At 32.8% G+C, this 18027-nt stretch overlaps 2 protein-coding genes across 2 annotated transcripts; one reads left to right on the top strand and one right to left on the bottom strand.

Annotated features, from left to right (window-relative positions):
• Positions 1-1941: 1941 nt before the first annotated feature.
• LOC131637683 (uncharacterized) lies at positions 1942-2514 on the bottom strand. The gene is made up of 3 exons (XM_058908287.1): positions 2338-2514; positions 2118-2251; positions 1942-2008 (listed from the first exon to the last, which is right to left on the bottom strand). The coding sequence occupies exons 1-3, from the start codon at positions 2512-2514 to the stop codon at positions 1942-1944; spliced, it is 378 nt and encodes a 125-aa protein (XP_058764270.1).
• An 821-nt stretch (positions 2515-3335) lies between these two features.
• LOC131637693 (arginase, mitochondrial) lies at positions 3336-6532 on the top strand. The gene is made up of 6 exons (XM_058908297.1): positions 3336-3549; positions 3653-3812; positions 4685-4818; positions 5472-5681; positions 5886-5996; positions 6102-6532. Exons 1-6 carry the CDS (start codon positions 3409-3411, stop codon positions 6360-6362), a joined length of 1017 nt encoding a protein of 338 aa, XP_058764280.1. The 5' UTR covers positions 3336-3408; the 3' UTR covers positions 6363-6532.
• Positions 6533-18027: the final 11495 nt, after the last annotated feature.

The following is an 18027-nucleotide window of genomic DNA, read 5'->3' as shown; positions in this document are numbered from 1 at the left end:
ACTCAAACCATGCAATCAAAGGCTACACAATCATCTCAGCAAGGAGGGAAGCCAAAAAAGTTACCTGTTAGGAAGACATCTCAGTCATCTGTTATGCAGGGTCCAACAACTAGGCTAAGTGCATCACAAAATGAAGTTGGCCCTACCACTAGTATGACCATTCCAACAAAAAGACTTAATCCAATGAAGACCATTTAGTTATCTCTGTGTTGATCTATTTCATGTTTGTTTTGTAACAATTTATGTGATGTCTATTTTGAGAACATGGTTTATCATGTCTGTTTTGAGAATCATGGGTTTGTAATGTCGATTTTAAGAACATGGCTTGTCAAGTTACCATTATTGTTTTGAACAAGGTTTAATCAAGTAATGCAAGTTTGTTATGATTCAAGTTTATTCAAGTATAATTATGTTGTGATACAAGTTTATGCAAGTTTGTTATGATTCAAGTTCATTCATGTATAATTATTGAACTGGTACCATTAATTAATACCAATATCAGTTTCAACATAACACATTCATTCATGTCAAATAACTGAACTTGTACAACAAATTCATGCAAAAATTTTATTAGAACAAGATTTGGTTCTGGAATATGTCTATGAGTTTTGATAATAACAATGAGTATGTTTATATAAACAATTTTGTTATACTAACATTTGTTATGTTGAGTACTTAACAAACAGGTTCTGATTCAAATGAAAGGAGTGGCCAAAACATCAGAAGCTACCAAGTTATGTTTATGCGTTACACAAGTTCTGATGAACAGTAGCAAAGCTTCAGAGGCATCTAAAGTCATTACTCTGATACGAAATCTGAAGAAACCATTCTGAAGACCAAGTGCTGAAGACTCTAAAGACGTGGTTCTGAAGACTCTGAAGACTTGAAATTCTGAAGACTCAAGTTTCTTAAGACAAATGGTTCTGAAGAACAAGTGTGAAAGACTCTGAAGACGTGGTTCTGAAGACTCTGAAGACTTGAAGCTCTTAAGATCCAAAGCTTATTTTCTTTTCTTCCAACTCATGTTGTGAGCCTCTGAATTTCAAGAATAATAGAAGATAATGTTATGTAGTACGAGGTACAAGGTACAGACAACATTGCGTACTATCTTGTCTCCCACTACGTTCAAGCCGCCGAACTTCTGGAAGTTCCAAAACTTCCCTCTAACGGATATATTATTATATTGGCTATATAAAGGGCTTGGGGACTAAAGAGAAAGCTGCTAATTCACGATCATATCCATTCTTGAAAGACTGTTAATAGCTTTATACTGTTAAGTCTAGGTTTTGAAAAATATCGTTTACATTCAGCTTGTGTAGAAGCATTTATACTGTAAACAAACTTTGATTCAAACGGTTGTTTGATTGTGCCTCAAGAGACCTGTTGGTCAGAAGTCTTGGGAATTTTAGGACTAGAGAGTCTTAAAGATTGTTAGTCACATGTGATTTCTTGTGTAGGGTTAGTCACATGCGGTTGCTTATGCAGGGTTAGTCACAGGCGGTTGCTTGTGCAGGGTTAGTCACTTGTGAGTAGTTTCTGCATTGTAGTTAGTCACCTGCAGTTGCTTGTGCATTGTTAGTCATCGGCGGTTGCCCGTGTAATTGTAATCAGTTTGGTTATAGTGGATTAAGACCTCGATTGAGAGAGGAGAAATCATCTTGGCGGGTGGACTAGACTAGCTTGGGAATTTCTCAAGTGAACTAGTATAAACATACATTGTTCTTTCCTTCTTACACTTTATAGTTATTATCAAGAGTAAAGAGTTTGTTGTTTAAGAGGAAAGTTATTTTTTATCAAAGTTTTGTTTGTTAAAAATCCTATTCAAAACCCCCCTTTCTATTGTTATTCACACCTTTAAATTTATATTGCATAACTGGTACATAGTGAAACAAGGATTTTCAATTGATACCTAAAGCCGGTACATAGTGAAAACAAGGATTGTCAATTGATACATAATGACACAAAAATGATAAATTGGAACACAATGAATATTATAACATCTTGAATACTACAACAAAGAACACAACATAAAACATAAATTTTCAAAACTTTTTCTACTTGATGGTGTTCTTCAAAGCAACTTCTAATTCCATATTACTGAGCGGAAATAATTCAACCTTTTTTTGGCTTCATCGATCTCTTTAGTTAGCACATCTATCTTACTTTGTTGCTTCATCATGAATTCCTCCTTTTCATCTCTACCTTCTTCGTAGAACCATTCAAAGAATCCACAACCAACATTATTATATCTCTATAGAGATTAAGAAAGAAACATGCAATGTAATAACAACACATTTCAACAATATTTTAACCTAGAATCTTCACGTTAAAGCTTACCTTAAAATGTTGACAACCCCAAAAAAGTTTTCCATAATTGATGAGTGTTCTTGCCCTTCGAAGTATATCACTGTCTCCACAACGACAAAAAGGGTTCCATAGAAGATTAGAGCTGCTATATACCTGCAAATCACTTTTATTTTTCGCTGATGACGATGAACCGTGACCAAAACTCATGATTAGGGCACCAATGTAGTCGAATTAGGTTTCAATTTGAATTTTTTTTACCCTATTCAAATAAGGGTTAGATTTGGGGGAAACATAACACATATTCTGCAAGGAAGAAGAAGGTTATAAAGAAGAGAGAATCTACCTCAGCTGCCATATAATCGTAATCTAACGTCATTTGTCATTATTTTACATAAAGAACTTGGTTAATTCTATTTGATATGGTAAAGGATCAAATTGATCAATTTTTAAAGAAAGAGGACCAAATGGATTCAAAGATTGAGATAAGAGACTAAAAAAGATATTTAGTCTATTTTTATTTATAACAATAAAATGTATTTTAAAGAAAATTATTCTTGACAAAATGCTAATGTCTTGGCAAATTTTCAAAATAAATCTTTATGAAAAAAAAAATCTAGAGAAATAAAAAAATTTCGAAAATTCTTTTTTTGTATCACACTTTTTTCGAGAACTTTATTTTTTGAGAAAAGTCTTTTGAAATGCATCTTTTTATTTAAAAAACAGTAACATTTTATGTATTTGATTTTAATTCTAGACCATATATGCATCAATTTTCTTTAACCAATTTATTTTTATAATTTATTTTGAAAAGTATACCACCTGATAATGATAATAACCAGTAAAACTCACACACCTCATAAATATTAGAGTTCAAATTCTAGTAATATATTCTAACCTAACAATCACGTTGAAAAATAATTTATTATCTTAAATATAATGACAAGAGTGAATTGAGTAATTTAATGGTGTACGTTACTTAGTTAGAAATCATAGGCACCCCTATTAATTATTATGCTTTATAAATACCCACATTATTCCTTTCACTAACAACGTTGTTTCGGATTTCACAAAGCATTTCAACTTGTAGCTTTTCATTTGCTAATGTCGACTATAGCACGCAGAGGATTCCATTATATGCAGAGACTAAATTCTGCAAATGTATCAACTGCTTTGTTAGAGAAAGCTCAAAATCATGTCATAGATGCTGCACTTGCATTTATTCGAGAGAGAGCAAAATTTAAGGTGAGTTCTAACTTTTTGTTGTCAATCTATAGATATGAATTTCTTGAATGGATTTTGGTAATTTTATGGAATCAATCTTTTCACAAATGGTTTTGTAATGTAGGGAGAACTTATGCGTTCTTTGGGAGGTGTTGTGGCAACTTCATCTCTTCTTGGTATTCCATTAGGTCATCAATCATCGTTTCATCAAGGGTCTGCATTTGCGCCTCCTCGAATTAGAGAAGCGATTTGGTGTGAGAGCACAAATTCAACAACGGAAGAGGGTAAGTATATGCTCGATTTTCTTTGTCAAATTGTTTAGTAGTTGAAATTGCACCTTTTATTAAAATGTCAAAGATTCAAACATGAACTCTTACATCTGATATCTATATTAATTTAAGTAGCTTAACATAACTTATCCTCTCAATTTTGCGTTTGGAATAATCATGATTGATTTTAATGTATGTATTTTTTTTTTTGTGGAGTACTATTAATTCTTCTTTGAAGCTAATATTTTTAGTTTTTCAATTTAATTTTTACTTAAAATTTATTGGTAAACTCAATTTTACGCATTTAAATGCAATTGTATTTAAAGAGAAATCATATAACTTTAATTTATTTTTAAATAAAATACTATATATATCAACATGGTTAAAGAATATTTGAATGATATAATAAAAGTCTTTTTTAGTTTAACTCGAGATTTTGAGTCCGATTCAATTTTATATACGCAGCAGTGTTAAATTTACTGTATATTCAAATCCTTCTAATTCGAAAAATTAACCTTTGCAATTGATATACCATTTTATAAAAAAAAAATAAAAAATAACAAGCAACAATATTATTAGACCAAACAAGACGTCTGTCTAACTTCAAACAAAACATTGAATAAGTCATAAAACATCTTTCCCAAATTGTCTTGTACCTTAAATTATCTTCTTGTCTTGTATCCCAAAGCATCCTTAAAATGCAGGGGCATGGGGACAGCACTCTTAATGGCTTTCTTTTTGTTTGGTGAAAGACATACGGACTTCATAAATGTTCATTCAATTATTCATGATTGATTTCTTAGTCAATATAAATTCTTTTTAAAAGTTGTATTTTTTATTTTACTTTTATAAATATTCAAGGTCTCTTTTTGAATATTCATTTGCAGGTAAGGACTTAAGGGACCCAAGAGTGATAACAAATGTTGGTGATGTTCCTATTGAAAAAATTAGAGATTGTGGGGTAGATGATGAAAGATTGGCCAATGTCATTAGTCAATCTGTCAAGTTAGTGATGGATGAGGTATATTCTCACTATTTCAAAATTATCAACGTGTTGATTTTTTAAGATTTTAAAATTTATATTTCTTTATTTATAAAAAATTTATTATTTATAAATATTAATAATTTATTTATATTAATTCATAAATATTAAATATAAGTAAATAAATATAAATGAATATGATTGAATATTATGACGAATAGTTTACGTTTATTTTATTCAACTATCACATATCAATTGAGCTACAACATCAACTTTTTAAAATATAATTTTTAATATTTTAATTAATATGAAATATTCTTTTAAAAATTATTTAAATATTTTAATTAATATGAAAGATTCTTTTAAAAAGTATTTTTGATACAAATAATGTGGAGGTGATTTTTTATAAATATTTTAAAGAAAACTATTCTTTATTTTGTTTGTTTAAAGATAATAAAACATTTTCTTTAAAATAATTTTTTTATATTTTCTATTAAAATGATTTTAATGAAATATTTTTGGAGATTAATTTTATATAAACAGATGGTGTAAAACTTTTTCACAAATATTTCTAATCAAATTACATATCATTTTTACTAACATCAAACCTAACTATGAAATAAAAAATAATCATGTTTTCTAGTAATTTTTTTTTAGAAAGGCTAATTCTCATGGTGTGGATACTTTTGTAGGATCCATTACGTCCCTTAGTTTTGGGTGGTGACCACTCAATATCATTTCCAGTTGTTAGAGCTGTCTCTGAGAAGCTTGGAGGACAAGTTGACATTCTCCATTTTGATGCACATCCTGATCTCTATCATTCCTTTGAAGGAAACCCTTATTCACATGCTTCTCCTTTCGCCCGAATCATGGAGGGTGGCTATGCTCGACGACTCGTGCAGGTAAGTGTAAATTCTATCTTTATATATTCTTTGGTCACTATTATAAGTAAATTTCACTTTTTATGGTACATAATTGACTGTTAATGTATCTAGTTCATATTAACAGTCAAATGTACCATAGAAAGTGAAATTTACTTATAATAATAACCGAAGGGTATATATTTATCACACTCTTCGAGCCTTTAACATATTCATTTATTTCAGGTTGGTATAAGATCAATTACAAATGATGTTCGCGAGCAAATCAAAAAATTCGGTGTCGAAACACATGAAATGAGAACATTTTCAAAAGATCGCGCCATTTTAGAGAATCTGGTCTCTCTTTATATCATTATTTTATACTATTTTTATCTGTGATAATTTACTATTGTGAAAAATAAGGACAATTAATCTTAACAGTTAAATTTTTATGATGAGCAGAAACTCGGAGAAGGTGTTAAAGGAGTTTATGTATCAATTGATATGGATTCTCTTGACCCTTCTATTGCACCAGGAGTGTCTCATCATGAACCAGGAGGCCTTTCATTTAGAGATATTCTAAACATTCTTCAAAATCTACAAGGTGATATTGTTGGTGGAGATGTGGTTGAATATAATCCACAACGTGATACTTATGATGGCATGACTGCATTGGTTGCTGCTAAGTTGGTTAGAGAGTTGGCTGCAAAGATGTCTAAGTGATCATCAATTTGTTGCTTCATATTATTAATTACTTGAACTTATACATTATGCATTAGTTAAGGAGTTTTGCATGTATATTAGTTGCCTCATGATTGTTGGGCAGCCAATGCATATGTAAGATGTATGTGAGTCTTGATTTTTAAGCTTATTTTGAATAAATTTGGTATCTAAATAAATATGAAATTTTGACATATATATTTTGGTCTTGATATGCTTATTCTATCAACTAAAATGAGTGAAAAAAGTTTTTTATAATTAGGTCCAGCCCAAGGGTGAAGATCCTAAAGCCATGGGGATTTCTTATTACACCTTAGTGGTGCTCATGCACCCTGGTGAAAAATTAATAATGTATCTAAAATTCGGAAATACATTTTCAAACGCACCATACCATGACATTTTATAAATGAGGCATTTTCAATTTGCCAAAAAAATAGTCCGAAAAAATACTTCTGGAATAAATTCGAAAGTGAGACAATGAATTATCTTTGATCAACCAATTGAGAAGCAAAAAAAACAGATGTCTCACAAGGTGCTTATCTGAACTACATTTGTGGAGATGATCAATAAGGTGTGTAAAGTGATGGTCGAAGATAAGTGTTTGAAATTATAATTGTTAAGGAGATGGTCATCTATCCATTTATTGACCAGAATTCAAACACAAACATTAAAATAAAATCACAGTTATACGTGAGGAAGAAGAATAATAGAGTTCTGAATCAAAAAATGAATACAAATCAATATTGTTGGAAGACTTGGAGGAAGAAGACACATTGGAAATACAAGAAATGAAGAAGAATTTTGAAGCAATAATGAATCATCATTATGTGTCTCCAACTTTGAAAGACAAGTCGTTGTCATTATTAATGCGTCTCAAATGTGATCATTTTTCTTGTGTACAATCCAAGCCCGATTATCATGTCTCTCCTACTGAAGTAGATTTCTAAATTTAGTCTGATGGTTGTGTTTGTAGATAAAGACAAGTCTGCTGAGACTTCTTCTAAGCAAGCAGCGGCGGCAGCGGTTTCTGAGCTTCCCATTTCTTCCGTTGAAGCCTCACCCTCTTTGGTGCTGAAAACCTTGGAAGAACTGAAGAAGGAAAATGAAGCTGTTAGAGCCAGGTTGGACAAACAAGATGAAACAAATAAGGAAATCAAAGGCATTTTGGGCGCATAAGAGAAATCCAGCAATGAGATCAAGGATCTTCTGGCTACTTTGATTACAAGACTCTCACCTGCTCCACAACCTTAATTGTTTATATCCTATTATGTCTGTTTCGTTGTTATGTTTGCTACTGTTTTGTTCTCTGTAATACAGTGAAATGACTTTTTATCGAAATATTGCGGATAGCAAGAGTCGCCACCGACTTTTATTTTATCCAATTGGAAAGGCAAAAAGAACAGGAAAGACCTTTGAAAAGAGATTGAGTTCGGGGGGTAGGTTATACAAAGGGAAGGTGTAAGGCACCCTTTGCATCCATGGTTATCCATGGGCTCTTAATTGCTTAGCTCACTTGTTTGAATGTTTGAAAAGTTTGAAGTGTCGTGTGTGAATAGTAAAAAGATTTCGTTAAGGACTTTAGCTTGTAAATAAGCGTAGCCTTGTTTCGGAATCGTTTTGAAATAGGAGGTGTGAAAAGCATTTGATTTTTGATTTGATTATGAGCAAGCAATTAGGTACTACCTACCCTAAGTTCGTCTTTCTTGTTCTCTAAGTCTTTCGTTTGAAAGGGTCTATCCATACCATGAGAGGGCAGGAAGTCTTTCAATTGGATGTACGGGTCATCGAAGGGTCATCGAGAATAATCGCTCGCCACAAGACTGTCCCTACCATAAAGAGGGCAGGTAGTCTAAGGGAAGGATATAATAGTCATTAGGCAACAGTAAGGATACCTTAGCATTCGAAGGGACTATCATCATTTGTCGAGGCAACACCGAGGGACGAGATCATTTTATTTGTAGGCAACTCGAAGGAACTATGATCTTTTATTTCGAGGGGACTATGATGGTTTTGTTAGAACAAGATTTGTTCTGATCAATATTCTTAGTTTTGATGATAACAAGGATATGAATTTTGTATGAGATAATGTGGTACTCTAATACATTGCAATTTCCATTTCAGGAAATATATAAAGAGTATGCACAAATCAGCGCTCAGAAGCTTTGTCTCAGAAGGTTCAGCATGCAACATCAGAACATGGTCTGGCAAGACATCAGAAGATGGTCAAGGCAGAATCAGAACATGGGTCTATGGAAGCATCAGAAGAACTTGAGGTCAGAAGCAGAAGCACTGAAGTTCTCATGGTATCACGCTCAGAAGCATTTCAAGGTCAGAAGACAAGAAGATGCTATGCACCAAGCTGTTTGACTCTGATGATATTCAAATATTATATTCACAAACATCAGATCAGAAGAAAGTACAGGTGGCAGGCTACGCTGACTGACAAAAGGAACGTTGGAAGCTATTAAAGGCAACGTCAGTAGACACAGCGTGAACAAGGCTCGAGGTAGTTGACAAAAGCGTGAAACATTAAATGCAAAGCTGTACGGAACACGCAAAGCATTAAATGCGCCCAACGGTCATCTTCTCAAACGCCTATAAATATGAAGTTCTTGTTGCACCCCAATTTTTGACCTCTGAGATCCCATCATTTTCTAAGTGTTATGATCATTATTGTTATACCCCAAAATTCGCCCTCGTTCTTTTTTCAAAAAAAGAAGTCAACAGACTTCTGTCTAAAAATTTGGATTTTTATACAATCTTGGATTTTTATTTCGTAAATATCCTGATTTTATGAATACTCAATTTTTAGAATTTTTTTATACAGTATTTTGGTTCGCTGTTAAATTTATCCTTTCATAAACGCCAAATACTGTTTATCACTTCATACACTGTTTATTTGAGATTTATTTTCAGATAAATAATGCTGACGCAGTTCGTGCAGAATTAAAATTTGCAGGCGCGGAGTCCGGGTTTCAGATTATACTGGTAACAATTAAATTATTCTTGGTTTTATTTCCCACTAATTTTTATTTTTATACTATATTATTTTTTTCAAAATCTCTTTCTTTCTTTTCAAATCTTTTTTTTCAAAATCAAATCCTAGCTTTATTCTATACCCTTTTTCTTTTCAAAACCTACCATACTTTTTTTTTTCAAATCCTACTACTATTCAAACGGTACACTCCACTCCCAACGTCTCTATCTCTCTCTTTTCACTCTATAAATACTCCTCATTTTTTTCCATAAATTCTCACATCAAATTTCACTCATCTCCCAAATTTCTCAAACTTCTATCTCATAATTATTTTCTCTTCTTCCTCGGCAAAAATGGCAAAGTGGATGGATACACTTTTTCTTATAGTCATCACTATTTTTACGGTGATCATGTCCTTCTTCTGTCTGCATAGTCCTGAAAAATGCGGACCTGCGATGGTTACACTTCCGATCATCTATTTTCTGTTTTCATAGCATGGATTATTAATCGTCATTTTTAAAGTTTGTTGTATTTGTCGCTTTCAAATAGTGTACCGTTTATTTTATTTGTCGTACTGTTCATTATATTATGTAATATTTGTACTGTTAGTATTAAATGTTGTACTATCTGTCGTACGGTAGTTTAATTATCAAGATAATATTATGTGTGTTAAATATTTATTTTTCTGTGCATTAAATATTTTTTTTCAAGGTTATTATCGGTATTTTCGTTCGCGTACAGTATATTTTATTTATTTATTATGTTTGTGTTTTTCTAACAGCTCAGGTAAATAAATTTTTCACCATTAACACAACAAAAACAAAAAAAAGAAAAAATTAACTTTAACTGTTGAATTTTCACTTTAACTGTTACGTTAATACCCGGACAGCTAGTTACCAGTCAAACCCGCTATCAGCGCAATTCTCCGTATTTGTACCATCAGTCAAATCAATTTTTCGCACTTCAAATTTCCAAGATTTTGTTCTAGAAGTCTTCTGATAATCACGTGGTCAACAGAGACTCAACACTGCACAAAAATCAGGTACGCCTAACTGTCTCCTACACAAACAGTCCCTAACTAGGTTTTTTTATTTTTTTCAGGAGAACGAGTTTTTGAGACCTCAAATGGATTTCATGGATCTACATACGTCTCAAAGTACCACCAGACAAATTTTCAAACTTCGATTCGCTCGGACGCACAGTCAACAGCTCAAACAGTCAACAGACGACCAGTTTGACCAAAAAGTCAACAGACAGTCAAAAATGCAATTTTTGGTCAACATCCATATTTTGTCAAAAGATTCATCATGTGATCAATGGTTGATCATAATTCATCAAGAAAAGTTCAGAAATCGACAAAACTCAAAATTGCAAAATTAGAGTTTTTTTACCTAAAAGTCAACTGAACTTTGACCGACCATAACTCTCTCATAATTTATCAGAAAAATTCCAACCAAAGCTCATTCTCAAGGAAATTCAATTCTCTACAACTTTGATGTTGGGACCAAGGTCAAGAAATGCTTCCGCCTAAGAGATATAAGCCAAAACATTATAGGTCATTTTCAAAGTCAACAAAAAGCAGTTTTTTGTCAAAGCCCATATCATCAAGATAACTTCTCCAAATGCAAAAACGCTTCCAAAGTGGCTTGTAGAGGACATCTTGGGCTTTCCAAAAAGTTAAAGAACACTTTCATAGGATCAAAATTGAGGGAGATATGCCTTGATGAAGTTGACCTTTTTTGGAAAAATGCATGAAACAAGTAATGACCAAAATTTGATTTTTTTTCAAAAAGGCCAATTCTTTTGTGATTCAATCTTGATTCTCATATGTTTAAAGGGCATCCACGACCCATCCATGATTCATGACATTTTTATTTCATTTTAATTAAATTTTATTCATTTAAAGTTTAATTAAAGTGAGATAATTCAAAGATATTATCAAAGATGCTTATGGTTGCCAATCAAGACCAATTCAAGATGCTTAAATATATTATTGCAAGATTGAAGAGAATAATACTTGAGTGTTTTAACCATGGTTAAGAAATACACTCATTGAAAATATTCCATTATCATATTTTTTCCACAAAATCAATCATGACAATTTCCACTTGCAAGGCTTCCAAGATCAAACTCTTTGCCTATAAATAGAACTTCATTTTCTTTATTCAAGAGGAGGAAAAATAGGAGGAGGAACAAGAGAAGAATAACAACACACTCCAAAAGCATAGCATAAGTTTTATATTTTTCAAAAGTTTCAAGAAACTTGTAAAAATCAAGGCTCATTCAAATAGCCACTTTCAATCAATTTCAATCACTCTATTCCACTCTTGGAACATCATAGAGTAAGTACAATGTAATTTTTAATATGTAGTAGTGTTAGGAGTTCATGAATTAAAAACTCCATATTTATGCATATTTTCAATTTCTCAAAAAAAAATGTTTTAATTTTAGTTTTAAGTTGATAAAATGTTTATTTAATTTTTAACATAAAAATATTTTATTTCTTTTCATAATTAATTTATATTGCTTAATTAATTAGTAATTATGTAAATATTGCTTTTTAATTATTTGGCTAAATTACTCCCAGGATCCTTTAAGTTATTTAATTGTAACAGTTTGATCCTTCAAGTTTTTTTTGTAACAATTTGGTCCTTTTGGGTGATTTCTGCCTCTTTTTTCTCTCATTTTAAACATTTAGAAATGTTGATTGTTGTATTTTTGGTTGCATTTCATCATTTTTATACCACTCAATATAATTGCATCCACAATTAGCACATTTTCTCTGTTAAAAAAGGATAATGGTGTGCACATTTGAAAACATAAAGGACCTAGTTGTAGCGAAAATAACACGAAGGACCAAACTGTTACAATTAAATAACTTAAAGGACTCTGGGAGTAATTTAGCCTAATTATTTTTAACCAATCAAAAAGCTCCAAAAATATTTTCCTTTTAGATTTAGGTTTATATTTTTTTTATAATCTAATTTTTGACATATAAAATAATATTTTTCTTGTTAAGTTTAATTATTTGTATAATTATTTGTTTAATTAGCTTGTTAATTAACTTAAAATCAATTCCAAAAAAAAAATCACAAAAAGAATGAATTAAGTTTAATTTGTTTTATATTTATTTTTGTATATTATTTGATATTGTTTCTTATCTTTTTCCTTTGTCCCGAATCAGAATAAAAGATCAAATATGGCAGAGATTGTATGCAGTTGTTTTAAGACTTTTGGAAATTTATCGTGTAGTCGCTATGATTCTATCAAGCTTCTGATAAATTTTCATTAATTTTAAATCCGAGATCATCATTCACTCACCATCGATCTTCACTAACATCGTGAATATACTTGACTAGCTTCAAGATGATTCACGTGCTAACATACTAACAATTGACTTTAATTTCCGCATTTTATTATATTGTTCTTTATATTTCTTGCTTTATGCTTTATTTTATTATTTATTATTTATATTTCTCTTATTTTTTCTTTGTCCACTTGGACATATTATTTATATTTCTGTTATTTTTTCTTTGTCCATTTGGACATATTATTTATATTTCTGTTATTTTTTCTTTGTCCACTTGGACATATTATTTATATTTCTGTTATTTTTTCTTTGTCCACTTGGACATATTATTTATATTTCTGTTATTTTTCCTTTGTCCATTTGGACATATTATTTATGTTTCTGTTATTTTTTCTTTGTCCACTTGGACATATTATTTATGTTTCTGCTATTTTTTCTTTGTCCACTTGGACATATTATTTATATTTCTGTTATTTTTCCTTTGTCCATTTGGACATATTATTTATGTTTCTGTTATTTTCTCTTTGTCCATTTGGACATATTATTTATGTTTCCGCTATTTTCTCTTTGTCCATTTGGACATATTATTTATGTTTCCGCTATTTTCTCTTTGTCCATTTGGACATATTATTTATGTTTCCGCTATTTTCTCTCTGTCCATTTGGACATATTATTTATGTTTCCGCTATTTTCTCTTTGTCCATTTGGACATATTATTTATGTTTATGCTATTTTTTCTTTGTCCATTTGGACATATTATTTATGTTTCTGTTATTTTCTCTTTGTCCATTTGGACGTATTATTTATGTTTATGCTATTTTTTTCTTTGTCCAATTGGACATATTATTTATGTTTCTGCTATTTTCTATTTGTCTATTTTGCTAACGTACATGAAAGATCTTATAAATTGAGAGTAAGTAACTCCTAATTGCTTGCTCAAACACTTCCATTTTCAAACAACGTATTTTCAAAACTTCTCATCTATTTTCAAAACTTTCATCTGGTATTTGAAGGGCATTATTCCCGGTGAAACTCTTCAGAGACCTATGTGACCTATTGTCCATCTTCACTTCTTCTATTTTCAAATCAACAAAGCATTTAAAAAAGTGAGCTAAGCAATTAAGAGCCCATGGATAACCATGGATACAAATGGTGCTTAAAACCTTCCCTTTGTATAACCAACCCCCCGAACCCAAAATCTGTCAAAAGGTCTTTTTTCTGTTCTTTTATGCCTTTCCTAATATAGCTGGATAAAATAAAAGTCGGTGGCGACTCTTGCAAAAAAATAAAAAAAATAATAAAAGAAAAAAAGAGCAAGGAGTCAGTTCGCCTCAAAAAACCGAGTTTACAGTTCTGATGAGAAGCAAGGTTACCAATTCTGAACAACTCTGAACCAAATTCTGTGAATATTAACTTGCTGAAACGCTGTTCAAGTCAAAGCTCAGAAACTTCATCTTCATCAAAGCTCACTACATTGCTGTTGTAATATATTAGTGAGATTAAGCTTAAACGTTAAGAGAAATATCACTGTTGTGATTATAGCTTTTCAGAAGCATTTGTAATACTCTTAGAATTGATTACATTAATTTGTAAGTAACTAGAGTGATCAAGTGTTGATCAGGATACTCTAGGAAGTCTTAGCTTGTGTCTAAGCAGTTGTAATTAGAGTGATCACGTGGTGGTCAGGATACTCTAAGAAAGTCTTAGCTTGCGTCTAAGCATTTGTTCCTGGAGTGATCAAGTTGTGATCAGGATGCTCTAGAAGACTTAGTCGCGGACTAAGTGGAAAACCATTGTAATCTGTTGCGATTAGTGGATTAAATCCTCAGGTGAGGTAAATCACTCCGTGGGGGTGGACTGGAGTAGTTTAGTTAACAACGAACCAGGATAAAAATAACTGTGCATATTGTTTTTATCGTTCAAGTTTTTAGACTACACTTATTCAACCCCCCCCCCCTTCTAAGTGTTTTTCTATCCTTCAATTGGCATCAGAGCGCCGGTTCTAAGGTGCAAGCACTTAACCGTGTTTAGAAAAGATTCAGGAAGAGAAAAACGCTTCAGTAAAAGATGGCTGGTGAAATTCCAACAAATCCAGCTGCATCTACATCTGGCTCTGCTGAGCAATACAATGGTAACAATGGTTATACTAGACCACCAGTATTTGATGGTGAAAACTTTGAATACTGGAAAGATAAACTGGAAAGTTACTTTCTTGGTCTAGATGCTGGTCTATGGGATCTTCTGTTGGATGGTTACAAACATCCTGTTAAAGCTACTGGTGTAAGGCTCACGAGAAGTGAAATGACTGATGATCAAAAGAAAGATTTCAAGAATCATCATAAATGCAGGACTGTTTTGCTGAATGCTATCTCTCATGCTGAGTATGAGAAGATATCTAACAGGGAAACTGCCCATGATATATATGAGTCATTGAAAATGACCCATGAGGGAAATGCTCAAGTCAAGGAGACTAAAGCTCTTGCTCTAATCCAGAAATATGAAGCCTTCAAGATGGAGGATGATGAAGACATTGAAAAGATGTTTTCAAGATTTCAAACTCTGACTGCTGGATTGAGAGTTCTCGACAAAGGCTACACCAAGGCTGATCACGTAAAGAAGATCATCAGAAGTTTGCCCAGAAGATGGGGCCCAATGGTGACTGCATTCAAGATTGCGAAGAATCTGAATGAAGTTTCTTTGGAAGAGCTGATCAGTGCCTTGAGAAGCCATGAAATAGAGCTGGACGCAAACGAGCCTCAGAAGAAAGGTAAGTCTATTGCATTAAAATCTAATATTAAAAAATGCACTAACGCTTTTCAGGCTAGAGAAGAAGATCCTGAAGAATCAGAATCTGAAGAAGAAGATGAACTGTCCATGATCTCCAAAAGGGTGAACCAACTCTGGAAGAGCAAGCAAAGGAAGTTCAGAGGCTTCAGAAGTTCAAAGAGATTTGAACGTGGAGAATCTTCTGGTGACAGAAGATCTGACAAGAAGAAGGCTGTCTGCTATGAGTGCAATGAGCCTGGACATTACAAGAACGAGTGTCCAAAACTTCAGAAGGAGAATCCCAAGAAGAAGTTTCATAAGAAGAAAGGTCTTATGGCAACATGGGATGATTCTGAATCAGAATCAGGATCAGACTCTGAAGGAGAGCAGGCAAACTTTGCGCTGATGGCGACAGAAGATGATGGATCAGAATCTACATCAGAATCAGATTCTGAAGAGGTATTTTCTGAACTATCTAGAGAAGAGTTAGTTTCCATTCTAACAGAGCTTCTTGAATTAAAAGCTCATCTTAGTATCAAATACAAAAAGCTGAAAAAGCAATTTGAATTTGAAACTAAGAAGCTTGAGTTGGAAAATTCTGAATTAAAAGAAAAAGTTTTAAAATTATCCAATAATGTTGGATCTCCTTCTGATTCAGAAAAATCCACTCCCAGTCTGAATCATATTCTGAAAGAATATGATTTAAGTTTCAGGAAGTTCCTATCTAGGAGTATTGGCAGAAGTCAGCTAGCTTCTATGATATATGCTGTGTCTGGGAACAAGAGAGTTGGCATTGGTTATGAGGGTGAAATCCCATACAAGCTTGAATTTGTGGATGATATGAAAATATCATACAAGCCTCTGTATAACCAATTTAAATTTGGCCAATCCCATGATATTAAGCACACATCACATGCACAAAGTTTTCACATAACACACACCAAGAAGCATGTGACACAACCTAAGAAATATCATGGAACTCAGAATAAGAAGTATCATGCTGTTCCTCCTGTTAAATATTTTGCTAAACCCAAGTTCAATCAGAACTTGAGGAGAACTAACAAGAAAGGACCCAAGAAAATGTGGGTACCTAAGGAAAAGATTATTCCTATTGCAGATATCCTGGGCGGCAAAGAGGACAGAAAGCAAAATGTCATGGTACCTGGACTCTGGGTGCTCGCGACACATGACGGGAATAAGGTCTACATTCCAAGACCTGGTGCTTAAACCAGGTGGAGAAGTCAAGTTTGGAGGAGATCAGAAGGGCAAAATCATTGGCTCTGGAACCATAAGTCTTGGTAACTCTCCTTCCATAACTAATGTACTTCTTGTAGAAGGATTAACGCATAACTTATTGTCCATAAGTCAATTAAGTGACAATGGTTATGATATAATCTTCAATCAAAAGTCTTGCAAGGCTGTAAGTCAGAAGGATGGCTCAATCCTATTTACAGGCAAGAGAAAGAACAACATTTATAAGATTGATCTTTCTGATCTTGAGAAGCAGAAGGTGACTTGTCTTATGTCTGTTTCTGAAGAGCAATGGGTCTGGCACAGAAGATTAGGACATGCTAGTTTGAGAAAGATTTCTCAGATTAACAAACTAAATCTGGTCAGAGGACTCCCAAATCTGAAATACAAATCAGATGCTCTTTGTGAAGCATGTCAGAAGGGCAAGTTCTCCAGACCTGCATTCAAGTCTAAGAATGTTGTTTCTACCTCAAGGCCGTTAGAACTCTTGCACATTGATCTGTTTGGCCCAGTCAAAACAGCATCTGTCAGAGGGAAGAAATATGGATTAGTCATCGTTGATGATTATAGCCGATGGACATGGGTAAAGTTCTTGAAACACAAGGATGAGTCTCATTCAGTGTTCTTTGAATTCTGCACTCAGATTCAATCTGAGAAAGAGTGTAAAATCATAAAGGTCAGAAGTGATCATGGTGGCGAATTTGAGAACAGATTCTTTGAGGAGTTCTTCAAAGAAAATGGTATTGCCCATGATTTCTCTTGTCCTAGAACTCCACAGCAAAATGGAGTTGTAGAGCGAAAGAATAGGACTCTACAAGAAATGGCCAGAACCATGATCAATGAAACCAATATGGCTAAGCATTTCTGGGCAGAAGCAATAAACACTGCATGTTATATTCAGAATAGAATCTCTATCAGACCTATTCTAAATAAGACTCCTTATGAATTGTGGAAGAAAAGAAAGCCCAACATTTCATATTTCCATCCTTTTGGATGTGTATGTTTTATTCTGAATACTAAAGATCATCTTGGTAAGTTTGATTCCAAAGCACAAAAATGTTTCCTTCTTGGATATTCTGAACGCTCTAAAGGCTACAGAGTATACAATACTGAAACATTGATTGTAGAAGAATCAATCAATATCAGGTTTGATGATAAGCTTGGTCTTGAAAAACCAAAGCAGTTTGAGAATTTTGCAGATTTTGATATTGATATATCAGAAGCAGTAGAACCAAGAAGCAAAGCTGCAGAAGCTGGCAGTCTCAGAAGCAATGGATCAGAAGATCAAGTTGCTGCATCTTTAGAGAATCTTAGGATTTCTGAAGAACCAACAGTCAGAAGATCACCTAGACTTGCTTCAGCTC

This window comes from Vicia villosa, unplaced genomic scaffold, assembly GCF_029867415.1.
Source record: "Vicia villosa cultivar HV-30 ecotype Madison, WI unplaced genomic scaffold, Vvil1.0 ctg.002073F_1_1, whole genome shotgun sequence".
Taxonomy (NCBI): Eukaryota; Viridiplantae; Streptophyta; class Magnoliopsida; order Fabales; family Fabaceae; genus Vicia; species Vicia villosa.
This window is presented reverse-complemented; position numbering and strand designations above follow the sequence as displayed.

Bases quoted from the DNA above. Each gene is read 5' to 3' on its own strand.
- LOC131637683 (XM_058908287.1), bottom strand. From the start codon at position 2,514: ATGAGTTTTGGTCACGGTTCATCGTCATCAGCGAAAAATAAAAGTGAT. The intron at 2,252-2,337 runs GTAAGCTTTAAC...TAATCTCTATAG, and splicing joins GGGGTTGTCAACATTTTAAG to AGATATAATAATGTTGGTTG. The intron at 2,009-2,117 runs GTTGAATTATTT...TCTTTGTTGTAG, and splicing joins ATCGATGAAGCCAAAAAAAG to TATTCAAGATGTTATAATAT.
- LOC131637693 (XM_058908297.1), top strand. From the start codon at position 3,409: ATGTCGACTATAGCACGCAGAGGATTCCATTATATGCAGAGACTAAAT. The intron at 3,813-4,684 runs GTAAGTATATGC...ATTCATTTGCAG, and splicing joins AAATTCAACAACGGAAGAGG to GTAAGGACTTAAGGGACCCA. The intron at 5,997-6,101 runs GTCTCTCTTTAT...TATGATGAGCAG, and splicing joins GCGCCATTTTAGAGAATCTG to AAACTCGGAGAAGGTGTTAA.